The sequence below is a fragment of the Misgurnus anguillicaudatus genome, chromosome 20, assembly GCF_027580225.2.
Source record: "Misgurnus anguillicaudatus chromosome 20, ASM2758022v2, whole genome shotgun sequence".
Classification (NCBI taxonomy): domain Eukaryota; kingdom Metazoa; phylum Chordata; class Actinopteri; order Cypriniformes; family Cobitidae; genus Misgurnus; species Misgurnus anguillicaudatus.
In genome coordinates this window covers 38,214,160-38,234,756 of record NC_073356.2, presented here as the reverse complement: position 1 = coordinate 38,234,756, position 20,597 = coordinate 38,214,160, and the positions used below count along the sequence as shown (strand labels likewise).

Here is a 20,597-nt window from a genome sequence, read left to right as displayed (position 1 = left end):
AAAAGCGCTATATAAATGTAAGGAATTAATATTAATAATGTTATTCAGTTCACAATGTGAGCAGAACCCTTATATGAACTTCATTCTTGCCTATGAGATTTAACATTTCACAGCATTAAACGAAACAGAGACGGCAGGCCAGAGCTTGACATTTTTGCAATGGAAATTTAAAAATGACTGAATGCAGATCTTCTCAGTCATAAAAAACACCTGCAAGGCCTGAAAGAGATTAAACCTCAGCCAAGTAAGAAAAAGTAACACAAAAGTAATGCAAAAGTAACACAAAAGTCAGGGGCGGAGTGATATTTCCTGGTGGGCCGGTAGTGTTTTGAGGCCGCGAGGGCCGGTCTGAAAATAATTATACATTGCAAGTTAGCAACCCTGTCTGGCGGCCTGCCTCTTTGCTCAACATAGTAGGCTATATAAAAGTGCTCAACCCGTTCGGCAGGTCCAACCATGTCTAGGATTTTCAAAAATATAGGGGGATCAGTGAGCGGCCCCTCCCAAAACGGCATAACCTGTCGACCTTTGATGTAAAAAGCCTCCGAATGCCTGATTATTGCAAGCAGTTAATTGCAAGGAGATTATAAGCAGATAGACTATTTGATAGACTAGTTAGTGTGGATTAAGGATGTTTAAAATCTCTAGCCTGGTGGTCAGGACATGAATGGATCAAATCAGCAGATTTGCAATTTATCTCCACATATATCATAAATAATAATTAGCAGGGTAACTTTGCACATTTTACCACATTACATATTTCCTACTATGTGATTTCTATATTATAAAAGAGAGTATTCAACAAAAATATGGCAATAAATATCCTCACAACATTATTATTCCTCAAAACTCTGACAAAAATTATTTTCAAAGGAACTGTATTCTTACAGTTATTCAAAGATGCACACATTATTCCACATGATGTGAATATAAGAATATTATTCATATCAATAAACGTCTCATATGGCAATAAATATCCACATATAACTTAAAATAACAGCTTAATGAAATTAATAAAGAGACAAGGAAGCAGGATTGACATGTAAATTGTATTATTATTATCGGAAAAACATATTACTGAAATAAACTCTGAGGTAAATGCGCCAAACACGCTGATAACCGCAGTAACATGTCTAAGGGGTTGTGCACACCAAACTTTTAAACTATTGATGAGATCTACCACATTTCATCACATTTACCCATTGTGGATTTAATAAATAAACAGCTTGAAACGAAAAAGGTTGTTTTTACTTCATACATGACAAATGACAGAAAATCTGCTTAACCATCTGCACACATTCAGTCAGAGTCTGATTTATGAAGGCATGGGTGTTGTTGTGGTGTTTTAAAAGACACCCTTACATTCAGACCCATAAGTGCACACTAATTAGGTTCACTACATAAGAGCCATGTTGACAATCAACATCAGCCACCACCTATTGACACTGTTTAAAGCACATCATGAAAATATATCACATGTGTGTGTAACATATTAGCCAAATATTTACTATTAATATGAACTATAGGTTCACTGTTCATACGGTTAATATATATTAAGATTAGTCTTTCCAAAATGTCTCTCATGTATCATTGAGTTTATTTAGTTGGCTTGTGTGAGTTGAAGCTGATCAGTGAGGTGCATTATGGGAACAAACATTATAGTCAGTTAAGGGATTATTATACTGTCATGTTTCTGGAGATCATGCTAATGTTAAAGATCATGTTCTGTTTACGCTTTAGTCTATAAAGGTATCTAAGTTATTGGACTACATCCAGTTATTATATAGACTCGGGTACTGAAACAAAAGATGAACAGACTAAAAAACCAGTATAACCAGTACGACAGTAGAAAAACCAGAAGTATTATTCTCGATCTGTAAGTAAACATATACGAGCTCTGTAAAAGATTCACCTGTCACACGGTGACATAAAAAAGACTATGTGACCTATTAATACATTTGAATACAAAATGATCTTTTATCATCCCCCTTTTGTGTGTCATGTGTTTTTATCAGGGGTGTAACAACCATTACAGCTTAGAAGTCATCAGTGCACTGTTTGGAAATAATCCTTATATATATAAAAAATGAAGTATTGTGAAAAGGTATAAATGTGTCCTTTCAGCCTCTGTACTACAGTATTTGTCTACTAATAAATGCCTTTTATTTTGATATCAAAGCTCCACAGCAAAGCCACAAGAACAATTAAACAGTCATGAGAACGAGCATCAACATTATGAATGCTAAAGAAAGTTTTCCTATCAAAGTGAACTGTTGTGCTTCATGTTCTGGGTGAAGCACATTTATTAACTTATACTCTCAAACCTCAGATAATAAAGATCAGAGATGAAATAAAACATACTGATTCAGATTCCTCTAAAGAAAAGAGATTAAACCGGGAAACAGTTTAACTGGTATCTTTCCTCATATTCTGCATTCACACGACCTAAATGTTTGGTTTAAAGTCATAAATGATCATCTACACCGTACTGGAGATCTTCATGTAAACATTTACTTAAAACTGTAGACGTGTTTCATTCTCAAAATGTTTTTCTTTCCATTGTCAGCACACAGAAGATGAGAAACGCTGACTAGTCAGACTTTTCTCTCTATAGTGTGTGGAGATGATGAGGTGGCTGACGTTAAAAAGTTAAACTGCTTTACTTCTTAAAGTTGAAAGCTGCTGATGCATTTTTTTCTCCTCTCATGGGTTCACCTGACTTAAAACACAGCAGAAGAGAAACTTCAGACTCAAATGCATTTATTATTATGTCAATAATGTTTCTGTTTAAAAGAGAAGAGGAAAAAACATCAGCCGTGTGAGAAACTCAACTCATGACTTATGAAAAACAAAGCCGACTGCATTAATGCTTCATTATGTAAATATGCAATTACTGAATGCAGAACTTCTCAGTCATAAAAACACCTGTACAGCCTGAATAAGATCAAACCTTAGCCAAGTAAGAGAAGGTAACGCAAAATTAACGCTAAAGTAACGCAAAATTAACGCTGAAGTAACGCAAAATTAACGCAAAAGTAACGCAAAAGTAATGCAAAAGTAGAGCAAAAGTAATGCAAAAGTAGAGCAAAAGTAATGCAAAAGTAATGCAAAAGTAGAGCAAAAGTAATGCAAAAGTAATGCAAAAGTAGAGCAAAAGTAATGCAAAAGTAATGCAAAAGTAGAGCAAAAGTAACACAAAAGTAATGCAAAAGTAGAGCAAAAGTAATGCAAAAGTAATGCAAAAGTAGAGCAAAAGTAATGCAAAAGTAATGCAAAAGTAATGCAAAAGTAGAGCAAAAGTAATGCAAAAGTAATGCAAAAGTAGAGCAAAAGTAATGCAAAAGTAATGCAAAAGTAATGCAAAAGTAGCGCAAAAGTAACGCAGAAGTAACGCAAAATTAACGCAAAAGTAACGCAAAAGTAACGCAAAAGTAATGCAAAAGTAGAGCAAAAGTAATGCAAAAGTAATGCAAAAGTAGAGCAAAAGTAATGCAAAAGTAATGCAAAAGTAGAGCAAAAGTAATGCAAAAGTAATGCAAAAGTAGAGCAAAAGTAATGCAAAAGTAATGCAAAAGTAGAGCAAAAGTAATGCAAAAGTAATGCAAAAGTAATGCAAAAGTAATGCAAAAGTAGAGCAAAAGTAATGCAAAAGTAGAGCAAAAGTAATGCAAAAGTAATGCAAAAGTAATGCAAAAGTAATGCAAAAGTAGAGCAAAAGTAATGCAAAAGTAATGCAAAAGTAGAGCAAAAGTAATGCAAAAGTAATGCAAAAGTAGAGCAAAAGTAACACAAAAGTAATGCAAAAGTAGAGCAAAAGTAATGCAAAAGTAATGCAAAAGTAATGCAAAAGTAGCGCAAAAGTAACGCAGAAGTAACGCAAAATTAACGCAAAAGTAACGCAAAAGTAACGCAAAAGTAATGAAAAGTAATCGTAAGTAAAGCCAAAGTAACGCGAAGGTAATGCGAAAGTAACGCAAGTATTACTTTTAATGAAAGTAACAAAATGGGGAGTAACTTAAATATTGTAATGCATTACTTTTAGCTCTTTTCCCGCCATTGACAAGTTATCTTGCCAATTAAGAGAAAACATTTGCATAAAATTCTGAAGAATTTTTATGTGTATCTGCAATACCGTGATTATCCAATAAATGAAATTAGACCCAATTTATGAAAAAACAGAAGCCAAAATGTTATTTACTAATTTTAAACTTTTTTTATTTAATTGTTTTGATAATCTTTCTGAATTTGTATTTTAAAAGAAAAATACCCATAATTAAGAGTTTATAAGCAGAGAAAAAATATAGATAGGATGAAACGGTTTTTCCACATTTTGTTTGTTTGTTTGTTTATTGTTTATTTGAAAGAAGATGGTCTGTTCTTTCATTTGATATATTTGTGTTTATATTTGTTTAGAATAAAATTTTCCTAGAAGACATTTTGTGAAACTTTTGTGAAAATCACAAAAAATGCTGACGGGCAACTTTTCAAAAACTGGCTGGCAGGGAATGAGTTAAAAGTAACTTTCCCAACACTGATTGTAACTGTATCTATACTGCCCTCCAAAGGCTAAGTGCAGTATCTACGCAAACACTGAAACTGAGAAAAATGGCTTTAAAGTTTTTTACACCAGCCAGTCAAACATGTTATTGCAATTTTGGCACACAAATTTCTCTGAAATGGGACAAAATTTAACCAGGAGACTTTGTCACAAGACACAACAGATCTCACAAAGCCCATTTTAACCCTTAACTCAATTTTGACCAAATGCGTAGTTACTGCGCTTTCGCTTTGTAGGGCAGAATAGTGTAATGTTGAACAGGTTTCTAATGTGAACAAAATAATTTACACATTTGATTGTAAAAACACAATGAACAAAAGTCTACAGAGACCAATGGTGTAAGATTGATTTTTACATTGGTGGGGATGTAAATATAATTGGTCTCCACATCGTCAAAAGAGTTAATCGCCACTTACTTGACTTGAACAATATATAAAATAGTATTTTTTGGTGTCATAATCTTATTTATTAAGGTCACACACAGGTCAAAAACAGCAAATATCAAATATAGCAAATATAAGGTCTGTTTTATTTAGTATTTATTTTTGTGATGTCACTGAAAATTCTGTCTAGGCAAGTAAAAAACTTAACCATCAGATTTCCTCCCAATCTAAAAAAATATAACACATTACAGGTCTACTTATACAACAGTCTTCACAGAAAAAGAAAGCACAAATAAAAAATGACTTTACATTAGTTTAAAAAACGAATGATTTGATATACATATATTTTGATATTGCAACTAAACTTACATATCATTAATTAAATGACAAGGAAAATAAAAACTACTCCATTATAAAAAGTTTGTTTCCTCATATTTGACATTAAAAAATATGTCTAAAGCGAATGATGCCCTCTTGTGGTCATTTAGTCTCAGTCACTTTGCCTTTTTAATGTCTAGAGCAGAAATCTTCTTAATAGTAAAGTATTAATCTTGATAGTAAAGCAGTTATTTCATTTACATCATACTGTACACAAGCAGCAGTGAAATGTTGGGACGCACATGCTCATGATTTTATAACAGCTGTGAATTAAAGGAATTATACATTAAACAAAAATCTCCACTAATCCTGAGATGCTTTTCTTAGCTTATAGTTCATATCATTAATAATACTACAGTGTAAATGTCTTCATAACTCAAAATGTTTTTTTTTTAATTATACACTTTAAGAAAGGATTTGTATATTTTTTTCACATTGTGTTGTGTGAAGTTATTTAACACATAAATAAAAGGGACAACACAAGATGTGTTAAAATAACACAACATGTGTTGTTCCAATAATAACACAGATATGTGTCTAGTTAACATTAAATGTGTTGTTTTTTACTAGACACAAAATGTGTTGTTTTAATAAAACTGTTTTAAGAAGCATCCTTCCAATTCAAGCATTGCTAGTGTGTATATTTATCATTTTGTAAGGTTTGCAGATATTGTGTTGAATAATTTACAAAATATTGAAGTGAACACAGATTTTGTCTGATCTCATTGGACATGAATACAGTCATCTGAATCCGTCCCCATTACAGTAAAACAAAAGTGCTCTAAACAAGTCATAAAAGCGTATCTTTTGAGTTTCATGTACAGGTTTGGGGGAGCGCTCAGTGTGGTCTTCACACATAAACACATGACCTTACACCTCCATTAAATCATGTATAGAGAAAAATAAACAACACCGTGTAGGGTAGAAGAGAGAGTTAAACTACAACACTTTAAAGGTTTTCACCAGTCGTGACGTCTCTGCTCAGTCTGCTGTTAGAAGATCTCAGTGATCCTCATAATAATAACACAATCAAACATCTGATTGGTTGTGAGTTTCTCATATAAGCTTGATTTTGTCAGCTATAGATCAACCTGAATTAACATTACTACATCAAATCTTAACATTAACTTATGCACAAAATCAGATATGAACATAGAAACATGAGAGAGAAATGATGCGTGCTGTATAGCACAAAAGGTAATGAGGTTGAACCCAGTTAAAAAATGTATACCATCCTATATGGCAAAACATATATATTTCTTTGGCCAAAAATATGTTTTAAATATATGCTAAATACATTTAAAGGTGCAGTGTGTAACTTTTAGAAGGATCTCTTGACAGAAATGCTAAATAATATACAAAACTAAATTATCAGGGGTGAATAAAAACATTTCATAATGAACCATTATGTGTTTATTGCCTTAGAATGAGACGTTTTATCTACATACACCGAGGGTCCACTTACATGGAAGTCGCCATTTTGTGCCACCATGTTTCTACAGAAGCCCTTAACGGACAAACATTTTTACTGAGTTGTCTGCAACGATGACATGTTTGTCCGGTGGCAGCTACCGTAGCTTCTCTATGTGTTTCAAAAGCGAGAGGTGAGCAGTGGACTGAGCCATTGGTTGCAATTCACAACCTCACCGCTAGATGCCGCTAAAATCTACACAGTGCACCTTTAAGTAAAGCTTAATTAAATATATTTCAATATGTATTTCAGGGGCAACAAATACATTTCTAATTTTACAACCCATATGGCACAAATATATGTTTCAAAATATAGCATTTTGTATAAAATATAAAATGATTTTTGCAGTTAAAAATATGTTTAATTTTAATCTTTTTAAACCAGTTATGTTTACATCTTTTTCCAATGCAACGTGCATATAAATGCATTAAAATATGTGTATTTTAAAAATATATTTCAAACTGACCAAAAAATATATTTACTGAAATATATTTTTAAAAATATATTCTTTTACCATTTTTTATATTTTGAAATATATTTTAAAGCATTTATATTTACATTGCATTGGAAGAAATACTGTAAACTATTTTCAACAGGAAAAATTTACTTGATATATAATTTATATTTTATACCTACGTATACATTTTGTACAAACGTATATATTTTGGCCAGGATTTGTCGTATGGGTTGTATAAATAGAAATGTATTTGTTGCTTATGAAATGCATTTTGAAATATATGTTAATATATAAACGTTTAAACAAATATATTTTTGATTACAAAAATATATTTAATTAAGCTTCACTTTCTACAAAATGTATTTAAATAAAATATATTTTAGTGTATGTTTTGTAATGCCCTATAAATCATTTTGGATAAAAGCATCTGCTAAATGCATAAATGTAATGTAAATATGATAAAGGGAGAAACACATTACTCTGGTTGTAATCCTAAAAGTCAAATTCATTGTAAACTTATCCCTCGAATCTGATTGGTTGATTGAAATGTTGACCCAAAACATTCACACGTATGCATTGCAGACGCTTTTATGCAAAGTCCTTTCAGTGCATTCAAGCTACACATTTATGTGTGTTATCTGGGATTGAACCCAAACACTTTTGCACTGCTAATGCAATACCATTGAGCTACAGGAACATCTCTCATTCGGCAGAATCAGAAAGATCTGTCACGTCACACAGCATTTTATTGCTCAGTTGATCGACAAACATCCCATCGCTGGAAATGTGTTTTTTATAGTCTGTTTATAGACGGTGACATCATTATTATTTTATATGAAAGCATTCCACTCCCTCTCTCTGAAGTTTCAGTTTGGAGAGATATCTTTGTTAAGTGTTTGATATTCACTGTTATCTGTCTGTGTTGTTTTCGGGCAGGGATGTCTCTCAATGGATGGAAGTGTGTTGTGTGTCAATATAGCCACGCTGTACCCAATGGTCACTGGCGTTCCTACATCTCCCAGACTTCTGCTAGCATTGACTACAGAGCTCCGCTCCGGGTGCTCCAACAATCTCATCCTCCGTTCCCTGCGTAGGGCGGACCGAAAGCTATCCGGCACAAAGCAGTAGACCACGGGATCAAGGCAGCTATTTAAACTGCTGAGGGTGATGGTGGTATGATACGCTACCACGTGCTGCTCTCTGCTGCCACCTAGCTGGAAATAAACCACCGCTTCACGAATGTGATACGGCGTAAAACACACGGTGAACACAACCAGCACGGCTACGAGCAGCCTGACGGCCCGGGCGCGGCATCCACGGCTCTGTGCCATCAACCTGCCGTCTGCCAGCGCGCATGCCGCACGTATGGTGAACGCTATGATGACCAGGAGCGGTAATACGAACTCCAGCAGGGTGAGGGTGAAGATCACAGTGAGACGATGACAGGACATGCTGTGTAACTCAAGAGCAGAGATTTGAAGTGAGTAGGTAACCACCACGGCAAACAGCCACACGCACACGCTTACGCCTTTAGCTACGGCAGGGCTTCGCCAGCGACCCGCGGTTCCCGGCGGCCGCACGACTGCCACGTAGCGGTCGACACAGATGCTTGTGAGAAATAAGATGCTGCAGTACATATTTACAAAATAGCTGAAGGTGTGGACGTAGAAACAGGCCACGCAGTCACCGCTGCTGTAGTAGAGAGCGATGCGGGCCGGGAGAGACAGCGCCACCAGCAGGTCGGCTACCGCCAGGTTTATTGTGTAAATGGCGGGAGTCGTGCGAGAGCGACTACAATGACAGAAGACATACAGGGCCAGACTATTGAGAACCACACCGACCACAAACATTAACGTGTTGACCACAATCAGTGTGATCCATAGACTGTAAAAGCTGTGATATAAATCTTCATCCAGATGAGAGAGTTTCTTTAGATAAGACGTCCCCATGAGATGACCGCTGACATTTACTGGACAATCAGCGGTGATGTTAAGATGCTCTCTGTGGGACATTCCCATGACTCCAATACTGAAAAAAAAATGAAATCATCCTGTAATGTTATTAAAGGAACAGTTCACCCCAAAAATAAGTCCATTATTTACTCATCCTCGAGCCTTTAGTGTATATTAGTGGTTCTCAACCAACATTTTTAGTTCAAGGTCCCTTATTGCCCAAAATAATATTTGAAGGCCCATCTCACGATATTTCTACCCATTTATTTCTAAAGTATTTTAGGGCTTGGCCTGACTAAGACAGATGTGTATTACAAAAATATCCAAAAAAATCTAAAATAGATTTTTGGTTTCTTAATTTAAAGGGATAGTTCACCCAAAAATAAAAATTCAGTCATCATTTATTCGCCCTCATGTTGTTACAAACCTGTATCAATTTTTTGTGTTCTGATGAACTTGAATGAAGATGTTTTGATTAATGTTTGTAATCAAACTGATAATGAGCCCCATTTACTTTTACAGTAGGAAAAACAATACAATGGAAGTGAATGGGGCCCACGAACAGTTTAGTTACAAACATTCCTCAAAATATCTTCCTTCATGATCAACAGAACATAGAAATTGATACAGGTTTGTTACAACATGAGTGTGAGTAAATTTTTGGGTGAACTATCCCTTTAATGCTTTTATCTTATTTTGAATCATTTTAAGTCATATTATGGCCCATTTGGAAATCTGTTGAGGCCCCACCCCCCTGGTTATGAAACACTGGTTTATATGACTTTTTTCCTTCAGTCAAACACAGAGTTCAGTGTTATTAAATAATATCCTGGCTTGTATAATGGCATTGAATAGTGCCCCATTGTTTGTGGGTTTTTGTAAGGAAACATTTATATTTCGAAATCGTATGCATGTTCATGAGAGAGTTGAGGACAGGTGAAAGTTTCAAAAGACCTAATGTTTCAAAAACAAATCACCTTATCTTAGAAGATGTTTTTGATGGATGGATGAACTTTCTGGAGCTTTAAAAATGGGGCACTATCCAATACCACTATGAAGCTGTACGGTCTATTAAACCACTACAATTGGTTCAGAATGCAGCAGTTCGGCTCATCCAAGGAGCCCAAAAGGGCTTATATCTAAAGTTGCTCTTAAAGGGCACCTAATATGCAAAATTCACTTTTACAAGGTGTTTGGACATAATGTGTGTGGGCAGTGTGTGAACACAACAACCCTACAATGGAAAAAATCCACCAGCTCCTTGTTTTTTAATTCCCATTAAACCAAAGCAGTGCCGTTTTGATTTTTTATCAATGTGAGGTCATATTGATAAAGCCCCGCACTTCCAGTCCTGCATTATCATAGTTTCCACCCTCAGTGAGTTGTACTAAATACTATTGTCTCTCACTGTATTAATTAGATCTATTTGAACTGAAAGTGCTCACTGTCTGTTTGTAAGGGAGTAAGGAGCTGTAGCTCATTTGCATTTAAAGGTACAGCACGTTTTGGTCCCACCCAAATGTGGCCATTTTGGACATCCAATAATAAATGATCTGTGGGGTAAACTTCACAGACACATTCTGTGCACACCTGAGACTTATATTACATCTAGTAAAAATGGGCATTACAGGTGACCTTTAATCTCTCCACTGGCTACTGATTGAAGTGCGTGTCAGGTATAAGTCAGTACTGCTCACCTACAGAACTTTCGGCATACTTTCAAACCTTCATACACTTCATTCCCACACCACATCCACAACCTTACGTTCAGCAAAGGAGCGGCGCCTTGTGTTACTTTCAGAAAGGGGCACTAAATCACATTCCCGCTCATTTTCCTTCACTAATCCCTGCTGGGGAAATGATCTTCCTATAGGAGTCCAATCAGCCAAATCATTCAAAAAACATCTAAAAACCCGTCTCTTATCCACAACATTTCTATCTTTTCTATCTTTAATAAAAAAAAGACACTAACTCTCTCTTTCTCTGTCAACAGGTATTGTTTCAGAAAAGTGCAAATGTGTATCTTGTTATAAGCACTTTTTGTACTATTGCCTCCCTATGACAAATCACTTTATTGTTTCCTAGCCGCTTTCAATAAAAGCCTCTGCTGAATGCCTAAATGTAAAGCTAAAAGCCAAAGATATGATTTAACATAACTCATGTTTGACTGAAAGAAAGTCATCTACAGTACATCAATGGTTTGAGGATAAGTGGACTCACTCATTTTGGGGTAAACTATACTTTAATATTTCAGATCATTAAAACACAAATATACAAATATAACAAATCATTAAATTCTTTCACATTTTCCCAAACATGTGTGATTTGAAACAGATGTTTAGGTTGTGGTTTTCTATAATGATAGAGAGGATAGATGCCGTCAAACTACAAAAATAAGGCAAGTAAAAACAGAAGCGCAGTTGTGTTGTTTATCTGAGGTTCAGGACCGCGAGGTTTAGTTTAGGCCAATGTGGAAAAACAGAAATGACAAAATTCAGTTTTGTTGAAATAAATTGATCAACAAATCTTAAATATAAAATTCTACCACAATTGCTTTATAAAAGGGCTCACTGTAAAGCTTTTGATAACTTTCTAAAAATAGAAAAGTCTTTGTTTTTGATATTTCACGTCTCTCTCTCTTTCTATTTCACAAATACAGACCTTTAAATAAATATAAAGTGATCTAATGTTAATCTTTACTTGATGATCAAATATTTGTTTACAGTATTTATATATTTTGTCTTCAGCATGATGTGTTGCTCTCTCTCTCTCTCATGATTCAGTCAGTAGGGGAATCCCACAATCATTTTCCACGGAAAATATAGTATAAACATTATAGGCAAGTTCCCCAGACACGCTATAGTCATGTGAACAAACACAAAAAACAATACTGGGGGTGTGCATCTTAAGATTAAACACTTTTAATGTGATATATTTTGAGATATGTCAGTGCAAGCTGTCTTACAGTAAGTTAACACAACTCACACATTTTAGTCTTAGACTTAAGCCCTGACTGGGAAATCTCACCATAAAGGTTTAGTGTTAAACAAATTCTACAGATACATTCATAAAGATACAGAGAGAAAGCTGATCTTACCTGAACGACTCAAGGTGGATGTGTAGTTAAGATTTTTTTTAAATCAGATAAACTCTCAGACACTTGTAATGTCCACGACTCATGATGAAAAGATTAAATATGATTTGATAAAATCTCATTTATCTTTCTCAGCTGCTGCGATGAGCGCTCACATCCAACAAGTTACTTTTCTCTCTCTCTCTCTCTCTGTCTGTCTCTCTCTCTCTCTTGGGATGTTAAATCTCACCCAGTAAAAGTGACCTTTGGGAGATCAAGCCTGGCAAAACATGACATCCAGATTCCATATTTAGATAAAATAGCTTGTCTTCCTTCTGAGATTTTCATTTTTAGCATGCCAGAGATTGTGAGAGTCTTTATTGTTTGGTTTGAAACACTGATGTTGTGTGTTTTTTACATGAATAACAGATTTAACATTGTTACCTGTCAGACTGAATGCTATTCGAAGAGATGTACACATATTGATCTCATTTAATATGATGAGCCATACAAATAAAATGCTAAATGTTTGGATGGGAGAAAACTTTTACTATCATTCTGTCTAAACTGTGAGGTTTCATGATCATAAAAGAATCAAATACACCACAGGAACCATGTCTGACAGATCTGCTTGCTTTTTTAATGAAAGTTTATGACAAAGTCTTTAATTTTGCTGAGACTTAATAAATACTGTGCTTTGAAAACTGTGATTCTATGAATACATTGTTTTTTCTTATGAGGTTTAGTTGTAAAGCTGATCTGCTTTGAAGGTCCATCATGTTTGTGTTTGATTGCTCTCCAGTAACACAACACAGAGCTCAACACAAAGAGTTTTAGTCAGTATATCTGTCTCATAGGTGGGTGGTCTACTGTCTCGCAGTGTTTTCACACATATAAAACCCTTTAATAAGACATCCTGCTGAGAAAGACAATCATGAGTTACTAGTCTTGCCTGGTAAAACACCAGCAAAACTCACTGAAACCAGATCAGACTGACAAACACTCTTAGACTGGTTTATGTTGTTTCAGACGCATGCATGCACACACACACACACACACACACACACACACACGTATAGATTTTGTTTTGTGTTGGACTACAGGACGATAATGTGATCTTCACCTGTGAATGATCATGTAGAGCTGATAGAAAATATTAAATATGAATGTTAATGTGTATGTAACTCTCAGACATCAGTGTTTAAACATCTGTCACAATGATAGAAGCCAGTAATACAGTATATCAAAGTAATGTCCTTTAACAAGTCATAAAAGTGCTGTATTAAAACTCTTCTGTATATAGATTTGTCAAACATTCAAGAAAAAACAGTCCAGAATACCATGGAAGTGTCTACTGAAAGAACTGATTTTAAAAATAGCAGAAAAGTGTTTTAAATGACATTAAAGGTGCCAAAGAATGCATTGTAATAATCTGTTAAATTGTTCTTTGATATCTACACTGAAGGTTTGTGTCTTAATTAAGATAAAACATGATCCAGAGACAGTTTTTCATGTCCATTTACAACCCTAGGATGTTATTTAGAATGAAATGGTCTATTATTATCTTATTTGAAAGGGTCATGAATAATAATATTGAGCTCTGCTCTGATTGGCTGTTTCTCCTTTAGTAGCTCTGTGTGTGTGTGTGTGTGTGTGTGTGTAAACAGATCTTATGTTTGAGTCTGTATCAGATGAAGAGACAGATTTTGAGAAATAATCAATTGTTTGGAGATTGTTAATGGACGGATTTAAAGCTATCATATAGCACTAACTAGCATATAGCATTAACTAGCACATAGCGGTCACAACTTTGTTTTTAGCATTGTAACAATATTGTACTTTACTCATTCCCCGCCAGCCTTTTTTTTTTTTGAAAAGTTTATGGATTTTCACAAAAGTTTCACAAAATACCTTCCAGGAAATGTTTCTTCTAAAATTATATAAACATACAAATATATCAAATGAAAGAACAAACCCTCTGCTTTTAAACAAACAACAAACAAAACGGGAAAAAAAGTTTCATCCTATCTATATATTTTTTTCTGCTGATAAACTCTTAAATATGGGTGTTCTTCTTAAAAAAAACAACAAAAAAAGCTAAAATAATTGCATTTTTGTGAAGGATTTTTGTTAGATATCAGATTCAGAACGATTATCGATTATCAAAATGGAGTGTAAAATTATTTTAATTTTACACTCAGTTAATTTTATGCTTCAGTTTTGAAAAAATTGGGTAATCGCGACCAGAGCCGGATTAACCCAAAGGCAAACTAGGCACGTGCCTAGGGCCCGATTGGCGGGATGGGGCCCAGACAGAGGGGGATTTTTTTTTTTACAAATGTCCCATCTACAATTTTGCCGCTGTCGGGCGGGATCTCCGTATCTCCAAAACCATTATTTTTCAGGAAATTTAAAAAACGCCGTATTTTTTAAGTTATTAAACATTATTTCAATTAAAGACGAGCTTTATGGCTCGGGAGCAGAGAGATACGAACTTATGCTCTCATTTTTTTAAAATGGTACGGACACAGACGTCGCCGCTGTCAGCAGTGTTCAACAAATACTGCGGTCACATTGAGCCTTAAAGACGATGCTTCAATAGTTAACCAAAGCTGACTGTAGTATACATCTTACTAAACTCGATTTTAAAGGTTTACGATCTTTAAGTGATGCAATACAAAACACGATGAGCGGACTGCTGTCTAATAAGTGGAAATGAATCTGCTCGCAAACTTACCTTCGTGGCTCACGGGCTTCCTTCTGCACAGAAGCATTACAGCTATCGAGTTTTAATAAATGTACTCAAAACCTAACTATTTTCACTTGTTAGTGCCTAACAAACAGAAGTATTATATTAATTAAACAGCCATTTTATCTCCAATAAATAAAACATTTACTTGTGTTTAACATTCACAAAATAATTTAATGGTGGTATGCAAAACATTCAATTTAATTCAAAATTGAATTCAATAAAAACATTGCTGCTTGTGTTTTACATGCACAAAATAATTTAATGGTGGTATCCAAAACATTCAATTTAATTACAGTATTATATTAGATACATTTTAAAACTTCAATGCATGTATGATAAGCCTAGTAATACGTAAATATTTAAAATACATCAATAACTGATATCATAGGTTAACACAGATAAAATCATAGTTAAGTCTTTCTTTATTAAGCCCATTACTGAGTGTATTTGTGAGTTTATGACTGTTGTTGTCTGAGGTGGTGACTCGGATGGGGACGCCAGTCATCAGAATGGTTGATTTTCAAGTTCATCGTTCCACTCTGTACATGACAGAGTTCCTTTAAGGACACAGACATGGTTGCTGCAAAAAATAAATAAATAAAGGACAAACGATCATTTCCCTACGTTATATAAGGCATGTTTGCGTATAATAACGAGGCAAAAAAAAACCAGTTCCTTGCATAATAATTCATGACTGCAATGGCAGAACTAGCGGGGTCAAGATTTTTTTTCTTTAAGCCCCACAACATGATAACAAAACCAATGGATAGTGGCTAACTAAGTCAACTGCAAGCAATATGTGCTTAAATTCACTTCACAAACGTGAATAGGGTAAAGAAAAATCTAGCAGCCTCAGAAACGATACATTAGACTTTAGCACTACCATTACTTCGAGATAAAACTGTATAAAAAACTGTATAAAAACTGTTATTATATAATTCATATAACTGAAACATAAATAACCAGTGTTTTGAGGAACTTTACCTCAGTGAACGTGTTGCTCGACGAGGATTTCGTTGCGATTCTCAATCTTGAAGAGAAATATGCAGCGAAGTTCTCCCGCGGATGACTGACACCTATTGGTTATTTACTGGTACTACTGCCTTAACAATGACACTCCCAATGGATAAGGTGAGGATAATCAATTTAATAGCATTTAATAGAGCCGTGTAATGACGTATAAATAATAAATTTAGCAAAAAATTGTCTGATAGACTGGTTAATATACAACACATGACTTAATTTGGTATACAAACAACCAATTTGTAAGCAAAGACTAGGCTATGTAAAATGTGAATTCACTTTTATTAGTAACTTTGGTAAGTTTCAATGGCTGGGAAAAAGTTAATTTAATGTGTAATTTAATATTGGGGTGTACATCTAGACTGTAACATCACAGTTGGTGTTATGTTGAGATTGGTCTGTTTTCCGGCGATCTTTTACATGCGTGAGGTGTACATAAGAAGGAGGAAACAATCGTGTTTGAGGTCATTACCATCTAGACAACTCTTATTATTCATCTATGCCTACATAAATACAGTTTTACATTCTACAGCACCTTTAAAAAAACTAAAACATAATCTGAAAGCGTTATTAAATTCTTCTGTTCGGACAGAAAATATCTAAACAGAAAGAAGAAGATCAACACACATCACACTAAAGTTAAGTAACTCAAACCATTCAAGTGATTTTAAAGATATGTAAATAAAAGAAGAAAAACACAATGTTGTCTGTTTGCTCTAAATGTCTTATAAACGTAAACTCATGACTGCCATGAAAGCATGAAGTAGATTTACTTCACAGCAATGTCATTCATTACAGGATAATAAATCTTCATACAGTATTTCTTTAATGCAGGAAGGATGAGTCTCTCTCTCTGAACATAAACACAGATGAACATCAGTTTCATCTCATTATAAATGTTTACTCTTTCACTCATCACCTCATCCAAAGTTAAACCTGACAGAGAATTCACCCACATAAATTTGAGTTGTTTTAAGTTTAAAAGTTATGAATCTCCAGCTGCTCTCGTCTGGTGTAAAACAGATTCATCATGTAGATGATATTATCAGATATAAAACTGAAGAGTCTGCTTCATCTCATCTCAGGAGGATCAGACCTGTAAGATCTGATTTTAGATGAATGGTCACATGTTTACATTAATATAAAGGATAAATGACGTAATGATGTTGGTATAGTTAAACATGAACGTCTATTATAACAACCCTGATAAATGTGTGATTTTATTTCTTTTTCCAGAACAGACAAAAGCAAACAAACAGGATTTTTGTTATTTCTATAAATGTATACAGTAATATACAGTATAGATGAATGTACAGCACTGGAGTTTGACACGCGTGTCATTTACATGTGGACTTACAAAACAAAACAATTACAAGAAGATATTTATTCATATCATGAACACTGTGACAACGCTAATAAAACTTACAACAGTAAAAACTAAAGAGTAATACTGTAACAAACTCTGGGCAGTGCTTGAATGTTTTTTATCTTTGAAATTTCACTCGACATTAACTTGACACAGATATACAATGGCACACAAACACAATTAATGAAAAATGACAAAATCCTTTAAAGTCTCTATAAAACTCAACGGATTGCAGAAACAAGTGGAGCTGTGGACATAACAAAACTAATGCTGATTTATCAAACAGAAAGGTAAGACTGATCTGGTCTCAGGTTGTAGAAGTGAAACGCTCAGAATATCTGTCATTAAAGCTGGGCATTTATCTGGAGAAGATCAGTCTCTCTCTCTGTTTTGGGTTAAAACTGCTGGTAAGTGTCCTATTTTTTGATCATATAATGGCTCTGCAATCTTGAAGAATCCAGGCACAAAACGATGGTACCAACCAGACAAGCCAAGAAACCTTTGCACTTTTTTAAGGTTTTGGTTTAATGGGTTATGACTGGATGCTTTGCACCTTTTCCGGATCTGCAGTGATACCTTCTGTACTAAATATGTACCCTAGGAACTTGATTTCCTTCATGCCGAAGCTACTTTTCTTTAAATTAATGAATTGATGAAGTTTGTTAAACACCTTTAGGAGGTCCAACAAATGATGTGACACTGAAGGGGAGTAGATGATGATGTCATCCAGGTAGACTAAGCAGCATGAGCATTTGAAAGGTAGCTGGAGCATTTTTAAGACCAAAGGGCATCACGTTAAACTTGTAGAGATGGGGTTATGAAGGCAGTCTTAAGTTTGCTTTCTGGTGCCATTGTTACAGATGGTAGAAGTGAAACACTCACAGGCAGTGCAGAATATCTGTCATGATGCTGGGCATTCATCTGGAGAAGATCAGTCTCTCTGTCTGTGTTGGGTTAAAAACTGCTGGACTATCTGTGGCCAGTGAACCACGCTCTCAACACGCAGCTGTCCTCCAGGTCTGGACATCATCTGTCTGCCTGCTCATATACAAGAAAAGATGCCATCATATTACATCCTTACTATTAAAGACATGCAGGACATTTTATTAACTCTTTCACCGCCAGCATTTTTCATGATTTTCACAAAAGTTTAATGCCTTCCAGAAAATGCTCCTTTTTAAATATATCAACATATAATATAGAAAATAAAAGAACAGACCCTCTGCTTTCAAACAAAAAAATCCGTTTCATCCTACCTTCATGTGTTCTGTTTTTATCACCTCTCAAATATGTGTAGGTTTCATCAAAAACAGCAAATTTTGAGCAAAAAGCTGAGATCATTCCATTTTTGTGAAGGACTTTTAATAGAGATCAGATGCAGAGCGATCTTTTAAACATACACGGACTTACAGCTGTTTGCCCTAGGGCAATACTTCCGGTTTTTATAAATTGCGGAAGAGCGCCTGGTGGATAATAGCGGTATTGAAAGAGTTAAGAAACGTCAGTGTCAGAACACCACCACCAGTATTTTCATAGGGGTTAAATGTAGGAACAGTGCACCCCAAAAAATGTTTTACTTTGTATATGATTTATTTATGTGTGTTTGTGTGAGTACTTGCCATCAGGGAGGATCTGTGATCTCTTGTTACCTCTGACCCAGCTGACTGATGTATGAGGCATTAGATCTAAAGAACGTGATCTTGACAGACGTTCAGTATCTTCATTATCATTCATCACATCATGATCATCAGTAGAGCAGATTTTTCCTGCACAAAACCATGAGACCACAAAACTCAAACACATTCATACACACACATAGACACGGGTACATTTTGACAAGATATTAATAAAAAAAAGATAATTACAATTAGGGCTCCATAACGATTAATCGCAACTAAGTATACATAATTATGAAACACAGTACACACATGATGTAAACAAATACTTTTATTCTGCAAACAATTAGTTGCAATCAATCATTATGCAGCCCTATATTACAATAATGTTATTAAATTCATTATATAAGATGTTGGTATAAAGTAATATTTGTGTATGCATTAGATTACATAAACTAATAATAGTTTTATTGTTAATCATACTGTCAAGCTGACAGATTAGCCTATGCGAACTCTGCTAAAATAACTAAACCATATAAACTAAAATATAAAATTATAAGTATAGTTTTGCAGTTGAAAATATATTTAATGTTCTGTTTACAGTAGGGGTGTATCGCGAGATTACGTGTGTCTCGCGAGATTTCTTGTGTAGGTGAAATTCTGGCCGTTTTTGAAATAAAAGACTGCATCCTTCGGAGGTCGCATTTTTAAACTGCATTTACTTCATAAAGACTGTCTTAATAGAGACTACTAACAATTATAAAGTTTACTAATAATTTAGTTAATCGCAAATTGTTGTAATATGCTCATGACTTGCGAATGTAATGCTCAGTTAATGATCTGAAATAAACCTTAATGACGTATGCAGCCTGCATATACGACATCCGGAGGATGCAGCTTTCTGTTTGACCCTTTTAGGGGCCAGTTACACCAAAGGCGTTTATGGCAGTTGCAGGCGCCTTTTTTAAATGATATTCTATGGGCATGGAGCGTTTGCGCGCTGTTTATGTGCGCTGAGCGCCTTGCGGTTTTTGCCGGCGGCCGCAGCACGCGCTTTTGAAGGAACGCTGAGAGCGGAGAAGCGCCCGACATCATTCGCGTCTTTCCATTGTCCACTCGAATGAGGGGAGAGGCGGGCCTTATGTTGTGGTGAGGGAAGTTTACAGTTGCTTTGAAGAACCGGACTCCACTCGCTCACTCTCTCCTGCGTGTTTGTGCACTTCTCACCCTCAAACAAGGTCAGAGCAAGCGTCATCTTTTTAAAGTTTCTGCTAATATGACAGTTAACAGCAAAAGAGCGCACGCTTCAATATTTGATTGACAAGACAGCTGACTAGGTGGTTGCCTAGCAATATTAAAAGCCGCGTCGACTCGCACTGCTCTTTTTTTAAAAAAGGCAGTGCGTCGCGCCTTGCGTTTCCAAGCGTTTAAAGCGTGGTTGGTGTAATTAGCCTCTTACAGTGCATGCATTATATTCTGTCTTTTACTGCATTTGCTTTTTTTGTTTGGGTTTCCAATAATGTTCGTTTGGGAGCTCGTATGAAGTCTGAGACGTGCTGTGTTGGCTG

At 35.1% G+C, this 20,597-nt stretch overlaps 2 protein-coding genes across 3 annotated transcripts in view; both read right to left on the bottom strand.

Annotated features, from left to right (window-relative positions):
• Positions 1 to 7,642: 7,642 nt before the first annotated feature.
• LOC129456115 (G-protein coupled receptor 20) lies at positions 7,643 to 12,474 on the bottom strand. The gene is made up of 2 exons (XM_055220952.2): positions 12,297 to 12,474; positions 7,643 to 9,275 (listed from the first exon to the last, which is right to left on the bottom strand). Exon 2 carries the CDS (start codon positions 9,263 to 9,265, stop codon positions 8,114 to 8,116), a length of 1,152 nt encoding a protein of 383 aa, XP_055076927.2. The 5' UTR covers positions 9,266 to 9,275; positions 12,297 to 12,474; the 3' UTR covers positions 7,643 to 8,113.
• Positions 12,475 to 17,254: 4,780 nt separating this feature from the next.
• The window catches only part of trpn1 (transient receptor potential cation channel, subfamily N, member 1), a 39,323-nt gene continuing 35,980 nt past the window's right edge, over positions 17,255 to 20,597 (bottom strand). For both annotated transcript variants that reach the window (XM_073858651.1, XM_073858652.1), the window contains 2 exons: positions 19,029 to 19,179; positions 17,255 to 18,447 (listed from right to left, as the gene is read on the bottom strand). In XM_073858651.1, coding sequence (XP_073714752.1) covers positions 18,345 to 18,447; positions 19,029 to 19,179 — 254 coding nt within the window. In that variant the 3' untranslated portion in view covers positions 17,255 to 18,344. The remainder of the gene's footprint in view (positions 18,448 to 19,028; positions 19,180 to 20,597) is intronic.

Coding starts and splice junctions, on each gene's coding strand:
- LOC129456115 (XM_055220952.2), bottom strand. CDS start 9,265: ATGGGAATGTCCCACAGAGAGCATCTTAACATCACCGCTGATTGTCCA.